Here is a 19770-nt window from a genome sequence, read left to right on the forward strand (position 1 = left end):
AAGTTATTTTTACAAGAAAAAAAAAAACAGACTAAGGAAGACTAGTGAATATGCTCCCACAGTGGAAGTGAGCAAGCTCGTATTGGATCGCTCGATGACTCCCTATGGTCTACATGGGACTGTCCATGTAGACTGGACTGCCCTGGGTAGGCATCAACAACCCCACACCCCTCTGACATGGTATAACTGACATAAAACAAATGGTTAATAAGAGAGAATGCCTAAAGCACATCAGTCGACCCTCTTTAACGAAAGTCCTTCAGATTGTTATTCTTTATCTTTGGATGCTTTGGGTTAATTATATAATCATTTTCATTGGACTATTTTCAGGATTTTCAGGTTTTGGACCACGATTCCGACCAATCCCTGTCGGTGGTCAGGATCTCATCTTACAGTGCTGTACCTCCATTTTGGTCTTATTGATGGACTTTAGGATCACTTTACTGCAATGAGACAAAGCAAAGAAGACCCTGACACAAAATGAGAAGGATAATGGAGATTGGATTCCCCTGTTGAGCATGCACTTTCATTATACATTCTTAATGTTTTGACAAATCAATTCAAATTTAACATTACTCAAATTATCTATATCATTTTTTTAAACCTCGTTTTTTAAACCTGTCGGTGTGGTGTTTTAAAAGAAACAATCCACTACCAGGTGAGCAGGAACACATCTAGAGAGCTAGTGTGTTGGTAGGATGCTGTGAGCAGGAACACATCTAGAGAGCTGGTGTGTTGGTAGGATGCTGTGATCAGGAACACATCTAGAGAGCCGGTGTGTTGGTAAGATGCTGTGAGCAGGAACACATCTAGAGAGCTGGTGTGTTGGTAGGATGCTGTGAGCAGGAACACATCTAGAAAGGTAGTGTGATGGTAGGATGCTGTGAGCAGGAACACATCTAGAAAGCTAGTGTGTTGTTAGGATGCTGTGAGCAGGAACACATCTAGAGAGCTGGTGTGTTGGTAGGATGCTGTGAGCAGGAACACATCTAGAGAGCTAGTGTGTTGGTAGGATGCTGTGAGCAGGAACACATCTAGAAAGCTAGTGTGTTGGTAGGATGCTGTGATCAGGAACACATCTAGAGAGCCGGTGTGTTGGTAAGATGCTGTGAGCAGGAACACATCTAGAGAGCTGGTGTGTTGGTAAGATGCTGTACAAGTGAAAGGAAATCCATTATATTCTGTACTTCCACCAATATGGCATAAAGCAAACTGTGTCACTTGTAAACTGTGTTGCTTATATGTTTCTTAATTCAGTGGTTTACTTTTTTTGGGGTGTAATTGTAGCAATCTTTCCAAGCTGTATTCTAACATAAAAACCCATATTCGCGTGCTTTGTATTTTCAGTACAAATAGCATGTGTTAAGCAGCCAAAGACCCAGAGGTCACCAAGGAGAAGGCTGATCCTCTAATAGTCAATAGAGGCTGTTCATTGTGGCCACAACTATAGAGGGAAAATAAATGGATGACTCAGAGATCAGCTTCTCTGAACAAAGTGACATGGTCTTTCCACTATTGATGCCTCTGATATTCCATGGTCTGTCCTCAATCGATGCCTACCATTGGTCTATATGTGTCCCTCCTCAAATGCAGCACCACCTTCCTCAATACTTATTACAGATCAAATCAAATTCAATCAAATGTAGCTCATCTAAACTAGTTTAATACTAAGTCTCCATGGCAGTCCCCCTCTGTACTGTTACCTGACGTAGATTCCTTGTAACTTTGACATCATGCCAATCATTGTCATTGAATTTCCCATTGACCGGTTCCACCAGAGCTTCAAAGGCTCCAGATCCCAAATTAATGACCAGCGATACAGCTCCGTTTTTCAGGGCCAGGTTGACATAGTCTGCAGACTTCCCCGTGTGAAGCATCAGACCGTTCCTCTGTAACGTCTTGAAGGACAGGGTGATCTCGTCGCTGCTGCTCTGGATCGGGTTCAAGGACAAGTCGTAGCAGAAGAACTCAGATCCCTTGAAGGTCGCCACGTAGTCTTCTTTTCCTGTAAGATGACAAAGAGAGGGAGAGAGATAGAGGCATTGAGTTTTACAACAGAAGTGAGGGAAGAGGAACAACTCCTACATTTCCTGTAGCTCGGCTGCTTAGCTATCCACCTTAGAGGTTGCTGCCCGATGTACATGGAATCACTGGTCACCTTAATAATGTTTATATACTATTTTACTAATGTCATACAGTATATATATTCATACTCCGGACTCTGACATTGCTCGTCCTAATATTTAGTATATATTTCTTAATTCCATTATTTTGATTTTCGATATGTGTGTATTGTTGTGAATTGTTCGATAATACTGCAATGTTGGAGCTAGGAACACAATTATTTCGCTACACCCGCAATAATATCTGATAAATATGTGTATGTGACCAAATCAAATCAAATGTATTTATATAGCCCTTCGTACATCAGCTGATATCTCAAAGTGCTGTACAGAAACCCAGCCTAAAACCCCAAACAGCAAGCAATGCAGGTGTAGAAGCACGGTGGCTAGGAAAAACTCCCTAGAAAGGCCAAAACCTAGGAAGAAACCTAGAGAGGAACCAGGCTATGTGGGGTGGCCAGTCCTCTTCTGGCTGTGCCGGGTGGAGATTATAACAGAACATGGCCAAGATGTTCAAATGTTCATAAATGACCAGCATGGTCCAATAATAATAAGGCAGAACAGTTGAAACTGGAGCAGCAGCACGGCCAGGTGGACTGGGGACAGCAAGGAGTCATCATGTCAGGTGACCAATAACATTTGATTTGATGTAGATTTGATGTAGCTGTACAGAATATAAAGGAATATTTCAAAAAGGTTAGGCTACATCACTTGGCATTCAGTTTGGACTTGGCTTGCGGTGTTAAAATGGGATGATATGGCCATCGACAAATAAAGACTGTTCTGTTAAGGGCTGGCTCTGTACAGTATTTACCGGTGTACCTATATATTGGTCCTCCAATTTACTGCATTACTGATACTGACTGTAGCCTACCACATAGGGGGTTTGCATAAAAACCTTGTGACCTGCTACTCACGGTGCCCCAGAAAGCAACAGGAAGCCTTGTCTCAAGTTCTTACCTGTCTCTCAGTTAGTGTGGACCAGGTAATGTGTACCAGGTAGTGTACCAGATAGTGTGGACCAGTTAGTTTACCAAGTAGTGTGGAACAGGTAGTGTGGACCAGGTACCATGGACCCGGTTGTGTGGACCAGGTAGTGTACCAGGTAGTGTACCAGGTAGTGTGGACCAGGTAGTTTACCAAGTAGTGTGGACCAGGTAGTTTACCAAGTAGTGTGGACCAGGTAATGTACCAGGTAGTGTGGACCAGGTACCATGGACCAGGTAATGTACCAGGTAGTGTACCAGGAAGTGTACCAGCTCATGTGGACCAGGTAGTGTACCAGGTAGTGTGGACCAGGTCATGCGTACCAGGTAGTACACCAGGTAGTGTGGACCAGGTAGTGTGTCAGGAAGTGTACCAGCGCATGTGGACCAGGTAGTGTACCAGGTAGTGTGGACCAGGTCATGTGTACCAGGCAGTGTGGACCAGGTAGTGTGGACCAGGTAATGTGGACCTGGTGGTGGACCAACTTCAAGTTCACTGTATATTTGCCTTGTTTAGGATTTTGCTGGAAATTCCTCAAAGTCACACATGCCTAAACCAATCAGAAGGTAGCGACTCTGTCACCAGAACTTCTGGTTTGGTTTATGCTTCACACTTTGAAGATGAAACCCTTCTACTGTTACATCATAATACAATACAAATATGCACCATTGCTGTTCAAATGAAAACCTCCAAAACCCATAATTCCATTGGCAAAAAAAAGCCTGGATTGTTTACATAACAGTGACTTGCGAAGGTATTCACCCCCCTCGTCATTTTTCCTATTTTGTTGCCTTACAAATGGAATTAAAAAAGATTTTGGGGGGATTTGTATCATTTGATTTACACAACATGCCTAACACGTTAAAGATGCAGATGTTTTATTGTGAAACAAACAAGAAATAACACAGAAAAACTAAAAACATCAGCGTGCATAACTATTCACCGCCACAAAGTCAATACTTTGTAGAACCACTTTTCACAGCAATTACAGCTGCAAGTCTCTTGGGGTATGTCTCTATTTGCTTGGAATATCTAGCCACTGGAATTGATGCCCATTCTTCAAGGTAAAACTGCTCCAGCTTCTTAAAGTTGGATGGGTTCCTCTGGTGTAGAGCAATCTTTAAGTCATACCACAGATTCTCAATTGGATTGAGGTCCTGGGCTTTGACTAGGCCATTCCAACACATTGAAATGTTTCCTCTTAAACCACTCAAGTGTTACTTTAGCAGTATAATTAGGGTCATTGTCTTGCTGAAAAGTGAATCTCCGTCCCAGTCTAAAATCTCTGGAAGACTGAAACAGGTTTCCCTCATGAATTTACCTGTATTTAGCTACATCCATCATTCCTTCAATTCTGACCAGTTTCCCAGTCCCTGCTGATGAAAAACATCCCCACAGCATGATGCTGCCACCACCGTGCTTCCCTGTGAGGATGGTGTTCCCGGAGTGATGTTAGGTGTTAGGTTTGCGCCAAACATAGCATTTTCCTTGATGGCCAAAAAGCTACATTTTAGTCTGATCTGAGCAGAGTACCTTCTTCCACATGTTTGGAGAGTCACATGCATGCCTTTTGGCGAACACCAAACGTGTTTACTTATTTTTCCATAAAGCCTAGCTCTGTGGCGTGTTCGGCTTCAAGTGGTCTATGGACAGATACTCCAATCTCCGCTGTGGAGCTTTGCAGCACCTTCAGGGTTATCTTTGGTCTCTTTGTTGCCTCTGATTAATGCCCTCCATGCCGGGGCGGCAGGGTAGCCTAGTGGTTAGAGCGTTGGGCTAGTAACTGGAAGGTTGCAAGTTCAAATCCCCGAGCTGACAAGGTACAAATCTGTCATTCTGCCCCTGAACAGGTTCTGTTCCTAGGCCGTCATTGAAAATAAGAATTTGTTCTTAACTGACTTGTCTAGTTAAATAAAGGTAATACAGATGGACTTCGATCCCATCTTAATGGCATTATAGCTTGGTATTTAATGAAGTACTGCTGATTCAGCTTTAGCCTAGCCGCTGGTAAAGAGTAGTGCACTACATAGGAAATAGGGTGCAATTTGGGACGCATGATCTTTAGTCCTCCTGTGAGCTCCTGTTGTGTGTGTGTGTGTGTGTGTGTGTGTGTGTGTGCGTCCACAACAAAATATTGGTTCCCACAAGGTCAAGTGCTAGTTCTATGGGGTTTAGGGTTAAGATTAGAATTAGGTTTGCCTAGTTAAATAAAGGTAAAAAACAATTATCCAGATTGTAATTTTGAATTCCATAAATTGAGTGTGGAAGAGGTGAAAAAAATATTGACCAGCCACCTGGGTTTCACAATTTGGATGGAAAATTACTGAGGATAATAGCGGACAATATTGTCACTCCTACAAGAATAGTAAAGCACCCTTTACTGCTCAAATAGCCATCCTGTTACCAAGTCATAGTAAACTTTTGGAAAAATGTTTGTTTGACCAGACACAATGCTGTTTCACAGTAAATAAGTTAACAACAGACTTTAAGCACAGTTAAAGGGATGGGCATTCAACATGCACGGTACTTACACAAATGACGGATGATTGACTGAAATGTATTATAAAAAATAAAAATGTTGGGAGCTGTTTTGTTAAACTTCAGTGCGGCTTTTGACATTATCAATTTTTTTCCACTGCTGGAAGAAAAATGTATGTGTTATGGCTTTACAGCTCCTGCTATATTGTGGTTGAGAGTTACCTGTCTAACAGGACACAGTGGGTGTTCGTTAATGGTAGAATCAGGCATTCCCCAGGGCAGCTGTCTAGGCCCCTTACTTTTAAAAATCTTTACTAATGACCTGCCACTGGCTCTGAGTAAAGCCTGTGTGTCTATACATGCATATGACTCAACACTATACACTTTAGCTACTACAGTGCTTGAAATCACTTAACAAAGAGATGCAGTCAGTTTCAGAATGGTGGCAATAAATAAGTTAGTCCTTAATATTTCAAAAATGAAAAACATTGAATTTGGGACAAATCATACACTAAACCCTAAACCTCAACTAAATCTTAAATAATGAATAATGTGCAAGTTATTATGAGCAAGTTGAGGAGACTAAACTGCTTGGAGTAACAAAAACCGGTCATGGTCAAAACATATTGATGCAACAGTAGCTTAGATGGGGAGAAGTCTGTCCATAATAAAGTGTTGCACTGCCTTCTTAACATTGTTACCAACAAGGCAGGTCCAACAGGCCCTTGTTTGTCGCACCTAGACTACTGCCCAGTTGTGTGGTCAGGTGACACAAAGAGGGACTTGTGAAAATTTCAACTGGCCCAAAACAGGGCAGCATTGCTGGCCCTTAAATGTACACGGAAAGCTAACATTAGTGATATGCATGTCAATCTCTCCTGGCTCAAAGTTGAGGAGAGATTGACTTCATCACTACCTGTTTTTGTAAGAATTACTGACATGTTGAATGCACTGAGCTGTCTGTTTAAACAACTAGTACACAGCCCCCAAGTCCAGAACAGAATATGGGAGGCGCACAGTACTAGATAGAGCCATGACAACATGGAACTCTTCCACATCAGGTAACTGATGCAAGCAGTAGAATCAGATTTCAAAAACAGATAAAAATACTATTTATGGAACAGCGGGGACTGTGAAGTGTCACACACACAGGAACAGACACACACATGCAAACACACAACATACACACTTTACACACATGTACAGCTGGATTGTGTTGTAGTAGAGTAATGTATTGTGAAATATGTTGTAAAATGTATGTTTATGTTTAACATTTGTATTATAATGTATACTACAGCCTTAATTTTTGTCCAGGAAGAGTAGCTGCTGCCTTAGCAGGAACTAATGTGGATCCTTAATGAATACAAATACTGTGCATGTGTGCGTGTGCGTGTGCGTGTGCGCGCGCGCGTGTGTGTGTGTGTGTGTGTGTGTGTGTGTGTGTGTGTGTGTGTGTGTGTGTGTGTGCGCATTATGAGGCAGTGAGGTACATTAGCAGTTGAGGTACGGTAAGCAGACCAGTTGTGGTAAGGTAAGCAGACCAGTTGTGGAAAGGTAAGCAGACCAGTTGAGGTACGGTAAGCAGACCAGTTGTGGTAAGGTAAGCAGACCAGTTGAGGTAAGGTAAGCAGACCAGTTGAGGTACGGTAGGCAGACCAGTTGAGGTACGGTAAGCAGACCAGTTGAGGTACAATAAGCAGACCAGTTGAGGTACAGTAAGCAGACCTGTTTAGGTACGGTAAGCAGATCAGTTTAGGTATGGTAAGCAGACCAGTTGAGGTACAGTAAGCAGACCAGCTGAGGTACGGTAAGCAGACCAGTTGAGGTCATGCAGCACACGAGTGTTAAACAACCTTCCATGTCCTGTGTGTCATTATATTGTGGCTGCTGATCGGTTGGTGGAAATACAGCTTCCTTCTTACAATCTTCAATTCATAAATCATTCTTTAGTTACAATAGATTGACATTGGCATTAACAACAGTTGAGAATACAAGGTGAAAATACAGAGTGTAAAAACAGACTGAAAGGTATGGTACTAAGGGAAGCCTAAGGGAAGCTTCAGAATCGTGTCTAGGAGTCGTGTCTATAATGTTACCCTATTCCCTTTATAGTGCACTACTTCCGACCAGTGCTCCCTATATAGTCTGTCTGAAATGGCAACATACTCTCTTAGAATAAAAGGTGCTATCTTGAACCTAACAGGATTCTTCGGCTGTCCACAAAGGACAACACTATGAATAACCCTTTCTGGTTTCAAGTAGAATCCTTTTAGTTCCAGGTGGAACCTTTTTGAGTTCCATGTAGAACATTTTACACAGAGAGTGGAACCCAAAATGGCTGTACATGAAACCAAACATTTTTTTTAATTTGTTTTACATGGAACCAAAAAGCATTATCCTGTGGGGACAGGAGTATAGGGCAAAAATAGTGCACTGTCTTGGGAATAGGGTACCATTTCAGACAGACTAGTATTTTGATTTATTGATAAAGGCAAATATTTAATAACCCATATCATGGTAGGTGGCAGTCGCTATTCTCATTATCAATGCTTGGTTGGATTGAAGCTGAGCCCTGTGGAGCGTTGCACATATTGATTGGGCTGTGTTTGAACAATTACCTGCTATTCAGATCTTATTAGGTTCACAAGAAGTGTAATAGGCATGATAGCGCAGTTAAAGGACCAGGTGAAGGTAAAATGGCCTTGCAGTCAGTCACTCTGCTGATCAACTGGTAAAGTGGGGCTGGATCCATGGCCTAGCAGTCAGTCACTCTGCTGATCAACTGGTAAAGTGGGGCTGGATCCATGGCCTAGCAGTCAGTCACTCTGCTGATCAACTGTTAAAGTGGGGCTGGATCCATGGCCTTGCAGTCAGTCACTCTGCTGATCATCTGGTAATGTGGGGCTGGATTCATGGCCTAGCAGTCAGTCACTCTGCTGATCAACTGGTAATGTGGGGCTGGATCCATGGCCTTGCAGTCAGTCACTCTGCTGATCAACTGGTAAAGTGGGGCTGGATCCATGGCCTAGCAGTCAGTCACTCTGCTGATCAACTGGTAATGTGGGGCTGGATCCATGGCCTAGCAGTCAGTCACTCTGCTGATCAACTGGTAAAGTGGGGCTGGATCCATGGCCTTGCAGTCAGTCACTCTGCTGATCAACTGGTAATGTGGGGCTGGATCCATTGCCTTGCAGTCAGTCACTCTGCTGATCAACTGGTAATGTGGGGCTGGATCCATGGCCTAGCAGTCACTCTGCTGATCAACTGGTAATGTGGGGCTGGATCCATGGCCTAGCAGTCAGTCACTCTGCTGATCAACTGGTAATGTGGGGCTGGTTCCATGGCCTAGCAGTCACTCTGCTGATCAACTGGTAATGTGGGGCTGGATCCATGGCCTTGCAGTCAGTCACTCTGCTGATCAACTGGTAAAGTGGGGCTGGATCCATGGCCTAGCAGTCACTCTGCTGATCAACTGGTAATGTGGGGCTGGATCCATGGCCTTGCAGTCAGTCACTCTGCTGATCAACTGGTAAAGTGGGGCTGGATCCATGGCCTAGCAGTCAGTCACTCTGCTGATCAACTGGTAAAGTGGGGCTGGATCCATGGCCTAGCAGTCAGTCACTCTGCTGATCAACTGGTAAAGTGGGGCTGGATCCATGGCCTTGCAGTCAGTCACTCTGCTGATCAACTGGTAATGTGGGGCTGGATCCATTGCCTTGCAGTCAGTCACTCTGCTGATCAACTGGTAATGTGGGGCTGGATCCATGGCCTAGCAGTCACTCTGCTGATCAACTGGTAATGTGGGGCTGGATCCATGGCCTAGCAGTCAGTCACTCTGCTGATCAACTGGTAATGTGGGGCTGGTTCCATGGCCTAGCAGTCACTCTGCTGATCAACTGGTAATGTGGGGCTGGATTCATGGCCTAGCAGTCAGTCACTCTGCTGATCAACTGGTAATGTGGGGCTGGATCCATGGCCTTGCAGTCAGTCACTCTGCTGATCAACTGGTAAAGTGGGGCTGGATCCATGGCCTAGCAGTCAGTCACTCTGCTGATCAACTGTTAAAGTGGGGCTGGATCCATGGCCATGCAGTCAGTCACTCTGCTGATCATCTGGTAATGTGGGGCTGGATTCATGGCCTAGCAGTCAGTCACTCTGCTGATCAACTGGTAATGTGGGGCTGGATCCATGGCCTAGCAGTCAGTCACTCTGCTGATCAACTGGTAATGTGGGGCTGGATCCATGGCCTTGCAGTCAGTCACTCTGCTGATCAACTGTTAAAGTGGGGCTGGATCCATGGCCTAGCAGTCAGTCACTCTACTGATCAACTGGTAATGTGGGGCTGGATCCATGGCCTAGCAGTCAGTCACTCTGCTGATCAACTGGTCAAGTGGGGCTGGATCCATGACCTAGCAGTCAGTCACTCTGCTGATCATCTGGTAATGTGGGGCTGGATCCATGGCCTAGCAGTCAGTCACTCTGCTGATCAACTGGTAATGTGGGGCTGGATCCATGGCCTAGCAGTCAGTCATTCTGCTGATCAACTGGTAATGTGGGGCTGGATCAATGGCCTTGCAGTTACTCTGCTGATCAACTGAAATTATACTGGCAGAGAAGATATCAATGAAAGTGTTACATGTCGCCCTTTAGTGAACACAACGTGGGTGGGCAGCTGAAAATATAAAAATGGACAAAACAGAACAGCTATTACACCACATATACATACTTATGCAACAGACACACATAACTTGCACACACACACACACACACACACACACACACACACACACACACACACACACACACACACACACACAAAAGGGCAATTCACTCTCTTCCCCTCAATTGGAGTATTATTCACTTCTCCTCATTAATGTTTAAGGCCCAGATTAATATTTTAGGCCCAGATTAATGTTTTAGGCCCAGATTCTGACCCGAGTTAAGCATGGGTAAATGGCACGTTATTCCCTTGTTATGCACTTTTCTCTCTGTGTATTCTGACCTTGAATTTAAGCCTGAGAATAGCATGCTATTCACTCCATTTACTCACTATTCGTTCTGGGTGGAGATCAAAGATACGCCGTATTCAAATCAAATCAAATCAAATTTTATTTGTCACATACACATGGTTAGCAGATGTTAATGCGAGTGTAGCGAAATGCTTGTGCTTCTAGATCCGACAATGCAGTAATAACCAACAAGTAATCTAACTAACAATTCCAAAACTACTGTCTTGTACACAGTGTAAGGGGATAAAGAATATGTACATAAGGATATATGAATGAGTGATGGTACAGAGCAGCATAGGCAAGATACAGTAGATGGTATCGAGTACAGTATATACATATGAGATGAGTATGTAAACAAAGTGGCATAGTTAAAGTGGCTAGTGATACATGTATTACATAAGGATACAGTCGATGATATAGAGTACAGTATATACGTATGCATATGAGATGATAATGTAGGGTAAGTAACATTATATAAGGTAGCATTGTTTAAAGTGGCTAGTGATATATTTACATCATTTCCCATCAATTCCCATTATTAAAGTGGCTGGAGTTGAGTCAGTGTCAGTGTGTTGGCAGCAGCCACTCAATGTTAGTGGTGGCTGTTTAACAGTCTGATGGCCTTGAGATAGAAGCTGTTTTTCAGTCTCTCGGTCCCAGCTTTGATGCACCTGTACTGACCTCGCCTTCTGGATGATAGCGGGGTGAACAGGCAGTGGCTCGGGTGGTTGATGTCCTTGATGATCTTTATGGCCTTCCTGTGACATCGGGTGGTGTAGGTGTCCTGGAGGGCAGGTAGTTTGCCCCCGGTGATGCGTTGTGCAGACCTCACCACCCTCTGGAGAGCCTTACGGTTGAGGACGGAGCAGTTGCCGTACCAGGCGGTGATACAGCCCGCCAGGATGCTCTCGATTGTGCATCTGTAGAAGTTTGTGAGTGCTTTTGGTGACAAGCCGAATTTCTTCAGCCTCCTGAGGTTGAAGAGGCGCTGCTGCGCCTTCTTCACAATGCTGTCTGTGTGTGTGGACCAATTCAGTTTGTCTGTGATGTGTATGCCGAGGAACTTAAAACTTGCTACCCTCTCCACTACTGTTCCATCGATGTGGATAGGGGGGTGTTCCCTCTGCTGTTTCCTGAAGTCCACAATCATCTCCTTAGTTTTGTTGACGTTGAGTGTGAGGTTATTTTCCTGACACCACACTCCGAGGGCCCTCACCTCCTCCCTGTAGGCCGTCTCGTCGTTGTTGGTAATCAAGCCTACCACTGTCGTGTCGTCCGCAAACTTGATGATTGAGTTGGAGGCGTGCGTGGCCACGCAGTCGTGGGTGAACAGGGAGTACAGGAGAGGGCTCAGAACGCACCCTTGTGGGGCCCCAGTGTTGAGGATCAGCGGGGAGGAGATGTTGTTGCCTATCCTCACCACCTGGGGGCGGCCCGTCAGGAAGTCCAGTACCCAGTTGCACAGGGCGGGGTCGAGACCCAGGGTCTCGAGCTTGATGACGAGCTTGGAGGGTACTATGGTGTTGAATGCCGAGCTGTAGTCAATGAACAGCATTCTCACATAGGTATTCCTCTTGTCCAGATGGGTTAGGGCGGTGTGCAGTGTGGTTGAGATTGCATCGTCTGTGGACCTATTTGGGCGGTAAGCAAATTGGAGTGGGTCTAGGGTGTCAGGTAGGGTGGAGGTGATATGGTCCTTGACTAGTCTCTCAAAGCACTTCATGATGACGGAAGTGAGTGCTACGGGGCGGTAGTCGTTTAGCTCAGTTACCTTTCTTGGGAACAGGAACAATGGTGGCCCTCTTGAAGCATGTGGGAACAGCAGACTGGTATAGGGATTGATTCAGACTTTGATTTAATTCCCTCATAACTCCACTACCTTTACGCATCAGCCTTCAATATCTATGCTCCAATATTTTATGTATTGGGGTGCTAAGGTCAGTCTGTTATATCTGGTGTAATTCTCCTGTTTTATCCGGTGTCCTGTGTGAATTTAAGTATGCTCCCTCTAATTCTCCCTCTCCCTCCTCTCTCTGAGCCTTGAGACTATGCCTCAGGATTACCTGGCTTGATGACTCCTTGCTGTCCCCAATCCACCTGGTTGCGCTGCTGCTCCAGTTTCAATTGTTCTGCTGCGGCTATGGAACCAAGACCTGTTCACCGGACGTGCTGCGTTGTTCCGGACCTGCTGTTTCGAACTCTGAATGCTATGAAAAGCCAGCTGACATTTACTGCTGAGGTGCTGACCTGTTGCACCCTTTGTTGCTCCCTCTACAACCAACAAGATTATTATTATCTGACCGTGCTGGTCATCTATGAACGTTTCAACATCTTGGCCATGTTCTGTTATAATCTCCACCCGGCACAGGCAGAAGAAGACTGGCCACCCCTCAGAGCCTAGTTCCTCTCTAGGTTTCTTCTTAGGTTCCTGCCTTTCTGGGGAGTGGTTCCCAGCCACCGTGCTTCTACATCTGTATTGCTTGCTGTTTGGGGTTTTAGGCTGGGTTTCTGTACTGCACTTTGTGACATCGGCTGATGTAAGAAGGGCTTTCTAAATACATTTCATTGATTGATTGAAACCATGAATAAGCGTCGCAATCCAAACGGTTCCAAGTGGAAAAGGCATATACTTCGTTTCTGATAGAAATTATTCTTCATACTCTGCAATTTACAACTTTAAAAGATCTATTGAGAAAACCTAGGTAAATGTAAGCCATCTGTCACGGTCTTCCTCCTCTTCATCTGAAGAGGAGAGGCGAAAAGGATCAGAGGACCGGCGTGGTATGTGTTCATAGTGAATTTTAATAAAGAAAATACTGAACACTGAAACACTATACAAAAACAATAACCCAATGACGACCGTGAAGCTACAAATGAGACATGTGCTGACACAAGCCACTAACATAGACAATCATCCACAAACAAACAGTGCAACCCAGGCTACCTAAGTATGATTCTCAATCAGAGACAACTAATGACACCTGCCTCTGATTGAGAACCATACTAGGCCGAAACATAGAAATCCCCAAATCATAGAAAATCAAACATAGACTGCCCACCCAACTCACGCCCTGACCATACTAAATAAATACAAAACATAGGAAATAAAGGTCAGAACGTGACACCATCTGTATAAGGGAATTTTACATTTAAATGACACTTGATTTAGATCTGGAGACAAATGTGAAATCAGTCATATGGCTCCCAACAGTTCCATGGTTAGTGTAGGCAGTAGACGAGGGTGTAGCCTACTATATTGTACACTATGATCCATATTATAGTTATATGTACATTAATATTCCAACATAACCATGGGCTAAAGAACTGAATGTGGCAATTTTCAGGATGAAGCAAATTACTGTATTTTTTATTACTCAATATATTTTGGACAGAAAGGCTCTCCAATACCTTTTTTATGATTCATATATCATTTCCCAACTCTAAAATATGCCTAAATAATCTACAAGTTCAGAGTTTTTTTAAATTATCTATCAGATGGTGTTGAAACTGAGACGAATATGCTTATATTTACAGGTCTTTCTTTCATCGATCCCTATATTCTGAACCCGTTCTCTCTATATATATTGTAGTCTGTCTACACAATTGTAATTAAATGTATGATAAATGTACTGAAAACCCTATTGAATGAAAACTCCAGGAGGAAATCTGTTGGCCAGCAAATGAGAGGGTTTTCAGCAAAAGAATAACATTCATTCTGCAAGTGCAACAGAACCACACCTGCAAAGCCAGTTACACACCTTCATAAGGTAAGTCTGAATACTAACTACTGAGAAGTGTATAGGAAAGGAATGCATAAGAAAAGCGTCATTTGGGCCCTTAGAGAGCCTTCACTCCAATCTCTAATGACATATTGAATAGTGTAGCCCATTACTGGAGCAGTACAGCGTGTGTGTGTGTGTGTGTGTGTGTGTGTGTGTGTGTGTGTGTGTGTGTGTGTGTGTGTGTGTGTGTGTGTGTGTGTGTGTGTGTGTGTGTGTGTGTGTGTGTGTGTGTGTGTGTGTGTGTGTGTGTGTGAGAGGAAGAGGAGGGGATGGAGGAACCTTCTAAAGTCCCTCTCAGTGAGACATCTCCCACTGTGTATCTGTGGGGCTAAACTCACCATTTGCCAAGCTCGCACAGCATGAGTTCTGACAGTACTCAGCAGGTAGGGACAAATGAAGAACCCCTCAAATGTTCTAAACATGTCTACCTAATGCTAGATAGAAGACATACACTGAGAGGAGGAATGGAGAGATTTTTACACATTTATTTTATAGTTCTTCCCATTCAATCCAATTCAATTTACCCCATCTCTCTCCCTCTTTCTATTTCATTCCAGTACACAAACACATACACACAGCTGTAGGATGAGCCTGTACATCCTCAGTCTAAACACAGATATTTCTCATCTTGTCATGTCGACACAGCCTGGACTGCGGAGCTGGAGTGGTGATCTCATCTTATCTACGAACATAGACAGGGCTCTAAAAACCCTTGCTCCACAATGAGATAGCCTGCTGCCTGGCCTGTACCTTGTTTGCCAGCCTGCCAGCTTAGTGGAGTCTGCCACTAGCACAGTCAGTGTAGTCAGCTCAGCTATCCCCATTGAGACTGTGTCTGTGCCTTGATCTAGGTTGGGCAAAACTGAACAAGGCTGTATTTGCCTTAGCAATCTCACTGGAATAAAGACCTCCTCCATTCATGTCATTATTGAAAGAGATTGTGATATCCCACATCTCAAAACAGGGCTACTTAATGTTAGATCCCTTACTTCAAAGGCAATTATAGTCAATGAACTAATCACTGATCATAATCTTGATGTGATTGGCCTGACTGAAACATGGTTTAAGCCTAATGAATTTACTGTGTTAAATGAGGCCTCACCTCCTGGTTACAGTAGTGATCATATCCATTGTGCATCCCGCAAAGGATGAGGTGTTGCTAACATTCACGATTGCAAATTTCAATTTACAAAAAACAAACCACTGCGTTTTCGTCTTTTGAGCTTCTAGTCATGAAATCTACACCGCCTACTCAATCTATTTTTATAGCTACTGTTTACAGGCTTCCTGGGGCATATACTGTACAGCGTCCATCACTGAGTTCCCTGAATTCCTATCGAACCTTGTAGTAATGGCAGATATATTCTAATTTTTGGTGACTATAATATTCACATGGAAAAGTCCACAGACCCATTCCAAAAGGTTTTCAGAGACATCATCGACTCAGTGGGTTTTGTCCAAAATGTCTCCAGACCTACTCACTGTCACAGTCATACTCTGGACCTAGCTTTGTCCCGTGGAATAAATGGTGTGGATCTTAATGTTTTCCCTCATAATTCTGGACTATCAGACCACCATTTTATTATGTTTGCAATCACAACAAATAATCTGCTCAGACCCCAACCAAAGATCATCAAAAGCTGTGCAATAAATTCTAGGACAACCCAAAGATTCCAAGATGCCCTTCCAGACTCCCTCTACCTACCCAAGGACGTCAGAGTACAACAATTAGTTAACCACCTAACTGAGGAACTAAGCTTGTGTAATTAACCTTGTGTAATTCCCTAGATGCAGTCGCACCCCTAAAAACAAAAAAGATTTCTCATAAGAAACTAGCTCCCTGGTATACAGAAAATACCCGAGCTCTGAAGCGAGCTTCCAGAAAATTGGAACGGAAATGGCGCCACACCAAACTGGAAGTCTTCCGACTAGCTTGGAAAGACAGTACCGTGCAGTATCAAAGAGGCTACGTTTTAGGACAACTATTGTTTTCTCAATATATTTTACCTCCTGGTGATGTCTTTTGGAAACATAATGTTACCTTTCACTGCTATGTGGACGACACACAGCTGTACATTTCGATGAAACATATTGAAGCCCCAAAATTGCCCTCCCTGGAAGCCTATGTTTCAGACATAAGGAAGAGGATGGCGGCAAATGTTCTACTTTTAAACTCGGACAAAACAGAGATGCCAGTCCTAGGTCCCAAGAAACAAAGAGATCTTCTGTTGAATCTGACTTCAAGGACAGCTCAAGGACAACCTGGCTTGATGACTCCATGCTGTCCCCAATCCACCTGGTCGTGCTGCTGCTCCAGTTTCAACTGTTCTGCCAACGAGTATGGAACCCTGACTTGTTCACCGGACGTGCAACCTGTCCCAGACCTGCGGTTTTCAACTCCCAAGAGACAGGAGTGGAAGAGATACTCTGAATGATTGGCTATGAAAAGCCAACTGACATTTACTCCTGCGGTGCTGACCTGTTGCACCCTCTACAACCAATGTGATTATTATTATTTGACCCTGCTGGCCATCTATGAACATTTGAACATCTTGGTCATGTTCTGTTATATTCTCCACCCGGCACAGCCAGAAGAGGACTGGCCACGCCTCATAGCCTGGTTCCTCTCTAGGTTTCTTCCTAGGTTCTGACCTTTCTAGGGAGTTTTTCAGAAATGTTTAAAGAAGTAATTTCATCCAAAACATACATCAAAACTGTTTTGAAGATGATCACAGAAAACAATAATGAGTCGATGAGAGCTCTTTGACAGGTCATCATTAACAAAAGACGTTCAAAAGGAGAAACATCTCTCTTTTGTAATGTCAGTGGCTTAGGTTGGTTTTACGACACTAACCTCCTTATCATGTAAATAGGCTGTCAATCAGAAGAAGAATGAGAGAGAATGAATGGCTTTAATGCGCAAATACTCCTCCAATATACCTCTTAAAATCTGATCGAGCTGCGAGAGTGACTTTCAAAGTCTTTCAGCCTCTTTCTAGCAGCTGAACTCAGTGAATGTCTGGCACAAAGAGCTCTATCTGGGGCTACACACTTCTTATATAAGGCAGGCGCTCTGAAGGAGGCAGGAGGAGGGAAGGAGGCAGGAGGAGAGTAACAAGGAAATAGATAGATTTGAAAATGTTCCAGTAAAGTGTGATTTAAGGGAGAGGGGAGTTATAAAGATATAGACATATAGAGTTATGGATACAAAGAGGTATAGAGATATAGAACTGTAGGCATAGAGATTTAGAGGTATAACAATATAGAGGTATAGAGACCAAGCGATATAGAGATAAGGAGATATTGAGATATAGAGGCATAGAGATTTAGTGATATAGAGGCATAGAGATTTAGGGGTATAGACATTTAGGCATAGAGATTTAGAGGTACCGTGGTAAAGAGGTATAGAAACAGAGGTATAAAGATCTATGGAGATATAGAGGTAAAGAGGTATAGAAGAATAGAGGTATGGAGATATAGAGGTATAGAGGTTTACAAGTATAAAGGTAAAGCGGTATAGATGTATAGCTGTATAGAGGGTATATAGATAAAGAGATACAGAAGTATAGAAGAATAGAGGTATGAAGAAATAAAGATAGAGGTATAGATATATAGAGGTATAGAAGTGTAGATATATAGAGATGTAGAGATAAAGAGGGAGGTATAGAGGTATAGATATATAAAGATATAGAGGTATAGACAAATAGGTATAGAGATTTAGAGATAGAGGTAAATAGACAGAGTTATAGAGGTATAGCTATATAGAGATATAGAGGTAGAGTTAGAGGTATAGAGATAAAGAAACACAGAGGTATAGAAGTATATAGATCTCGAGTTAAAGAGGTATAGAGATACAGAGATATAGATGTATAGAGATATAGAGGTATAGAGGGATAAAGTTCTAGAGGCATAAAGATATAAAGACATAAAGACATAGAGATATAGAGGTGTACAGTTGGAGTCCAAAGTTTACATACGCCTTAGCCAAATATATTAAACTCAGCTTTTCACAATTCCTGACATTTAATCCTCAAAACATATCCCTGTCTTAGGTCAGTTAGGATCACACTTTATTCTAAGAATGTGAAATGTCACAATAATGGTAGAGAGAATTATTTATTTCAGCTTGTATTTCTTTCATCACAGTTTACGTACACTCAATTAGTATTTGGTAGCATCGCCTTTAAATTGTTTAACATGGGTCAAACGTTTCGGGTAGACTTCCACAAGCTTCCCACAATAAGTTGGGTGAATTTTGGCCCATTCCTCCTGACAGAGCTGGTGTAACTGAGTCAGGTGTGTAGGCCTCCTTGCTTAAACATGCTTTTTCAGTTATGCCCACACATTTTCTATAGGTTTGAGGTCAGGGATTTGTGATGGCCACTCCAATACCTTGACTTTCCCACAACTTTGAAAAAACACTTGGGGTCATTGTCCATTTGGAAGACACATTTGCGACCAAGCTTTAATTTCCTGACTGATGTCTTGAGATGTTGCTTCAATATATCCACATAATTTGCCTGCCTCATGATGCCATATATTTTGTGAAGTGCACCAGCCACTCCAAAGGCAAAGCCCCACCACAACATGACGCTGCCACCCCCGTGTTTCCCGGTTGGTATGGTGTTCTTGAAAACCTCCCCCTTTTTCCTCCAAATATAATGATGGTCATTATGGCCAAACAGTTATATTTTGTTTCATCAGACCAGAGGACATTTCTCCAAAATGTGTGATCTAGGCCCCCATGTGCAGTTGGAAACCATAGTCTGGCTTTTTTATGGAGGTTTTGAAGCAGTGGCTTCTGCCTTGCTGAGAGGCCTTTCAGGTTATGTCGATATAGGACTTGTTTTGCTGTGGATATAGATACTTCTGTACCGGTTTCCCCCAGCATCTTCACAAGGTAATTTGCTGTTGTTCTGGGATTGATTAGCACTTTTCTTACCAAAGTACGTTCATCTCTAGAAGACAGAGCGCGTCTCCTTCCTGAGAGGTATGACGGCTGCGTGATCCCATGGTGTTTATACTTGCGTACTATTATTTGTACAGATGAACATAGTAGTTTCAGGCATTTGGATATTGCTCCCAAGGATGAACCAGACTTGTAGAGGTCTACATTTTTTTTTCTAAGGTCTTGGCTTATTTATTTTCATTTTCCCATGATGTCAAGCAAAGAGGCACTGAGTTTGAAGGTAGGCCTTGAAATACATCCACAGGTACACCTCGAATTGACTCAAATTATGTCAATTAGCCTATTAGAAACTTCTAAAGCCATGGCATCCTTTTCTGAAATTTTCCAAGCTATTTAAAGGCACAGTCAACTTAGTGTATGTAGACTTCTGACCCACTGGAATTGTGATACAGTGAATTGTAAGTGAAATAATATGTCTGTAA

The 19770-nt window shown here is 43.2% G+C and overlaps 1 protein-coding gene across 10 annotated transcripts in view; it reads right to left on the reverse strand.

Moving 5' to 3' along the window:
• LOC110503044 (neurexin-1a) overlaps positions 1-19770 on the reverse strand; it is a 747078-nt gene that overhangs the window by 524954 nt on the left and 202354 nt on the right. For all 10 annotated transcript variants that reach the window (XM_036960883.2, XM_036960887.2, XM_036960882.2 and 7 more), the window contains one exon: positions 1704-2005. In XM_036960883.2, coding sequence (XP_036816778.2) covers positions 1704-2005 — 302 coding nt within the window. The remainder of the gene's footprint in view (positions 1-1703; positions 2006-19770) is intronic.

This window comes from Oncorhynchus mykiss, chromosome 23 (assembly GCF_057628025.1).
Source record: "Oncorhynchus mykiss isolate SJ-2025 chromosome 23, ASM5762802v1, whole genome shotgun sequence".
Taxonomy (NCBI): domain Eukaryota; kingdom Metazoa; phylum Chordata; class Actinopteri; order Salmoniformes; family Salmonidae; genus Oncorhynchus; species Oncorhynchus mykiss.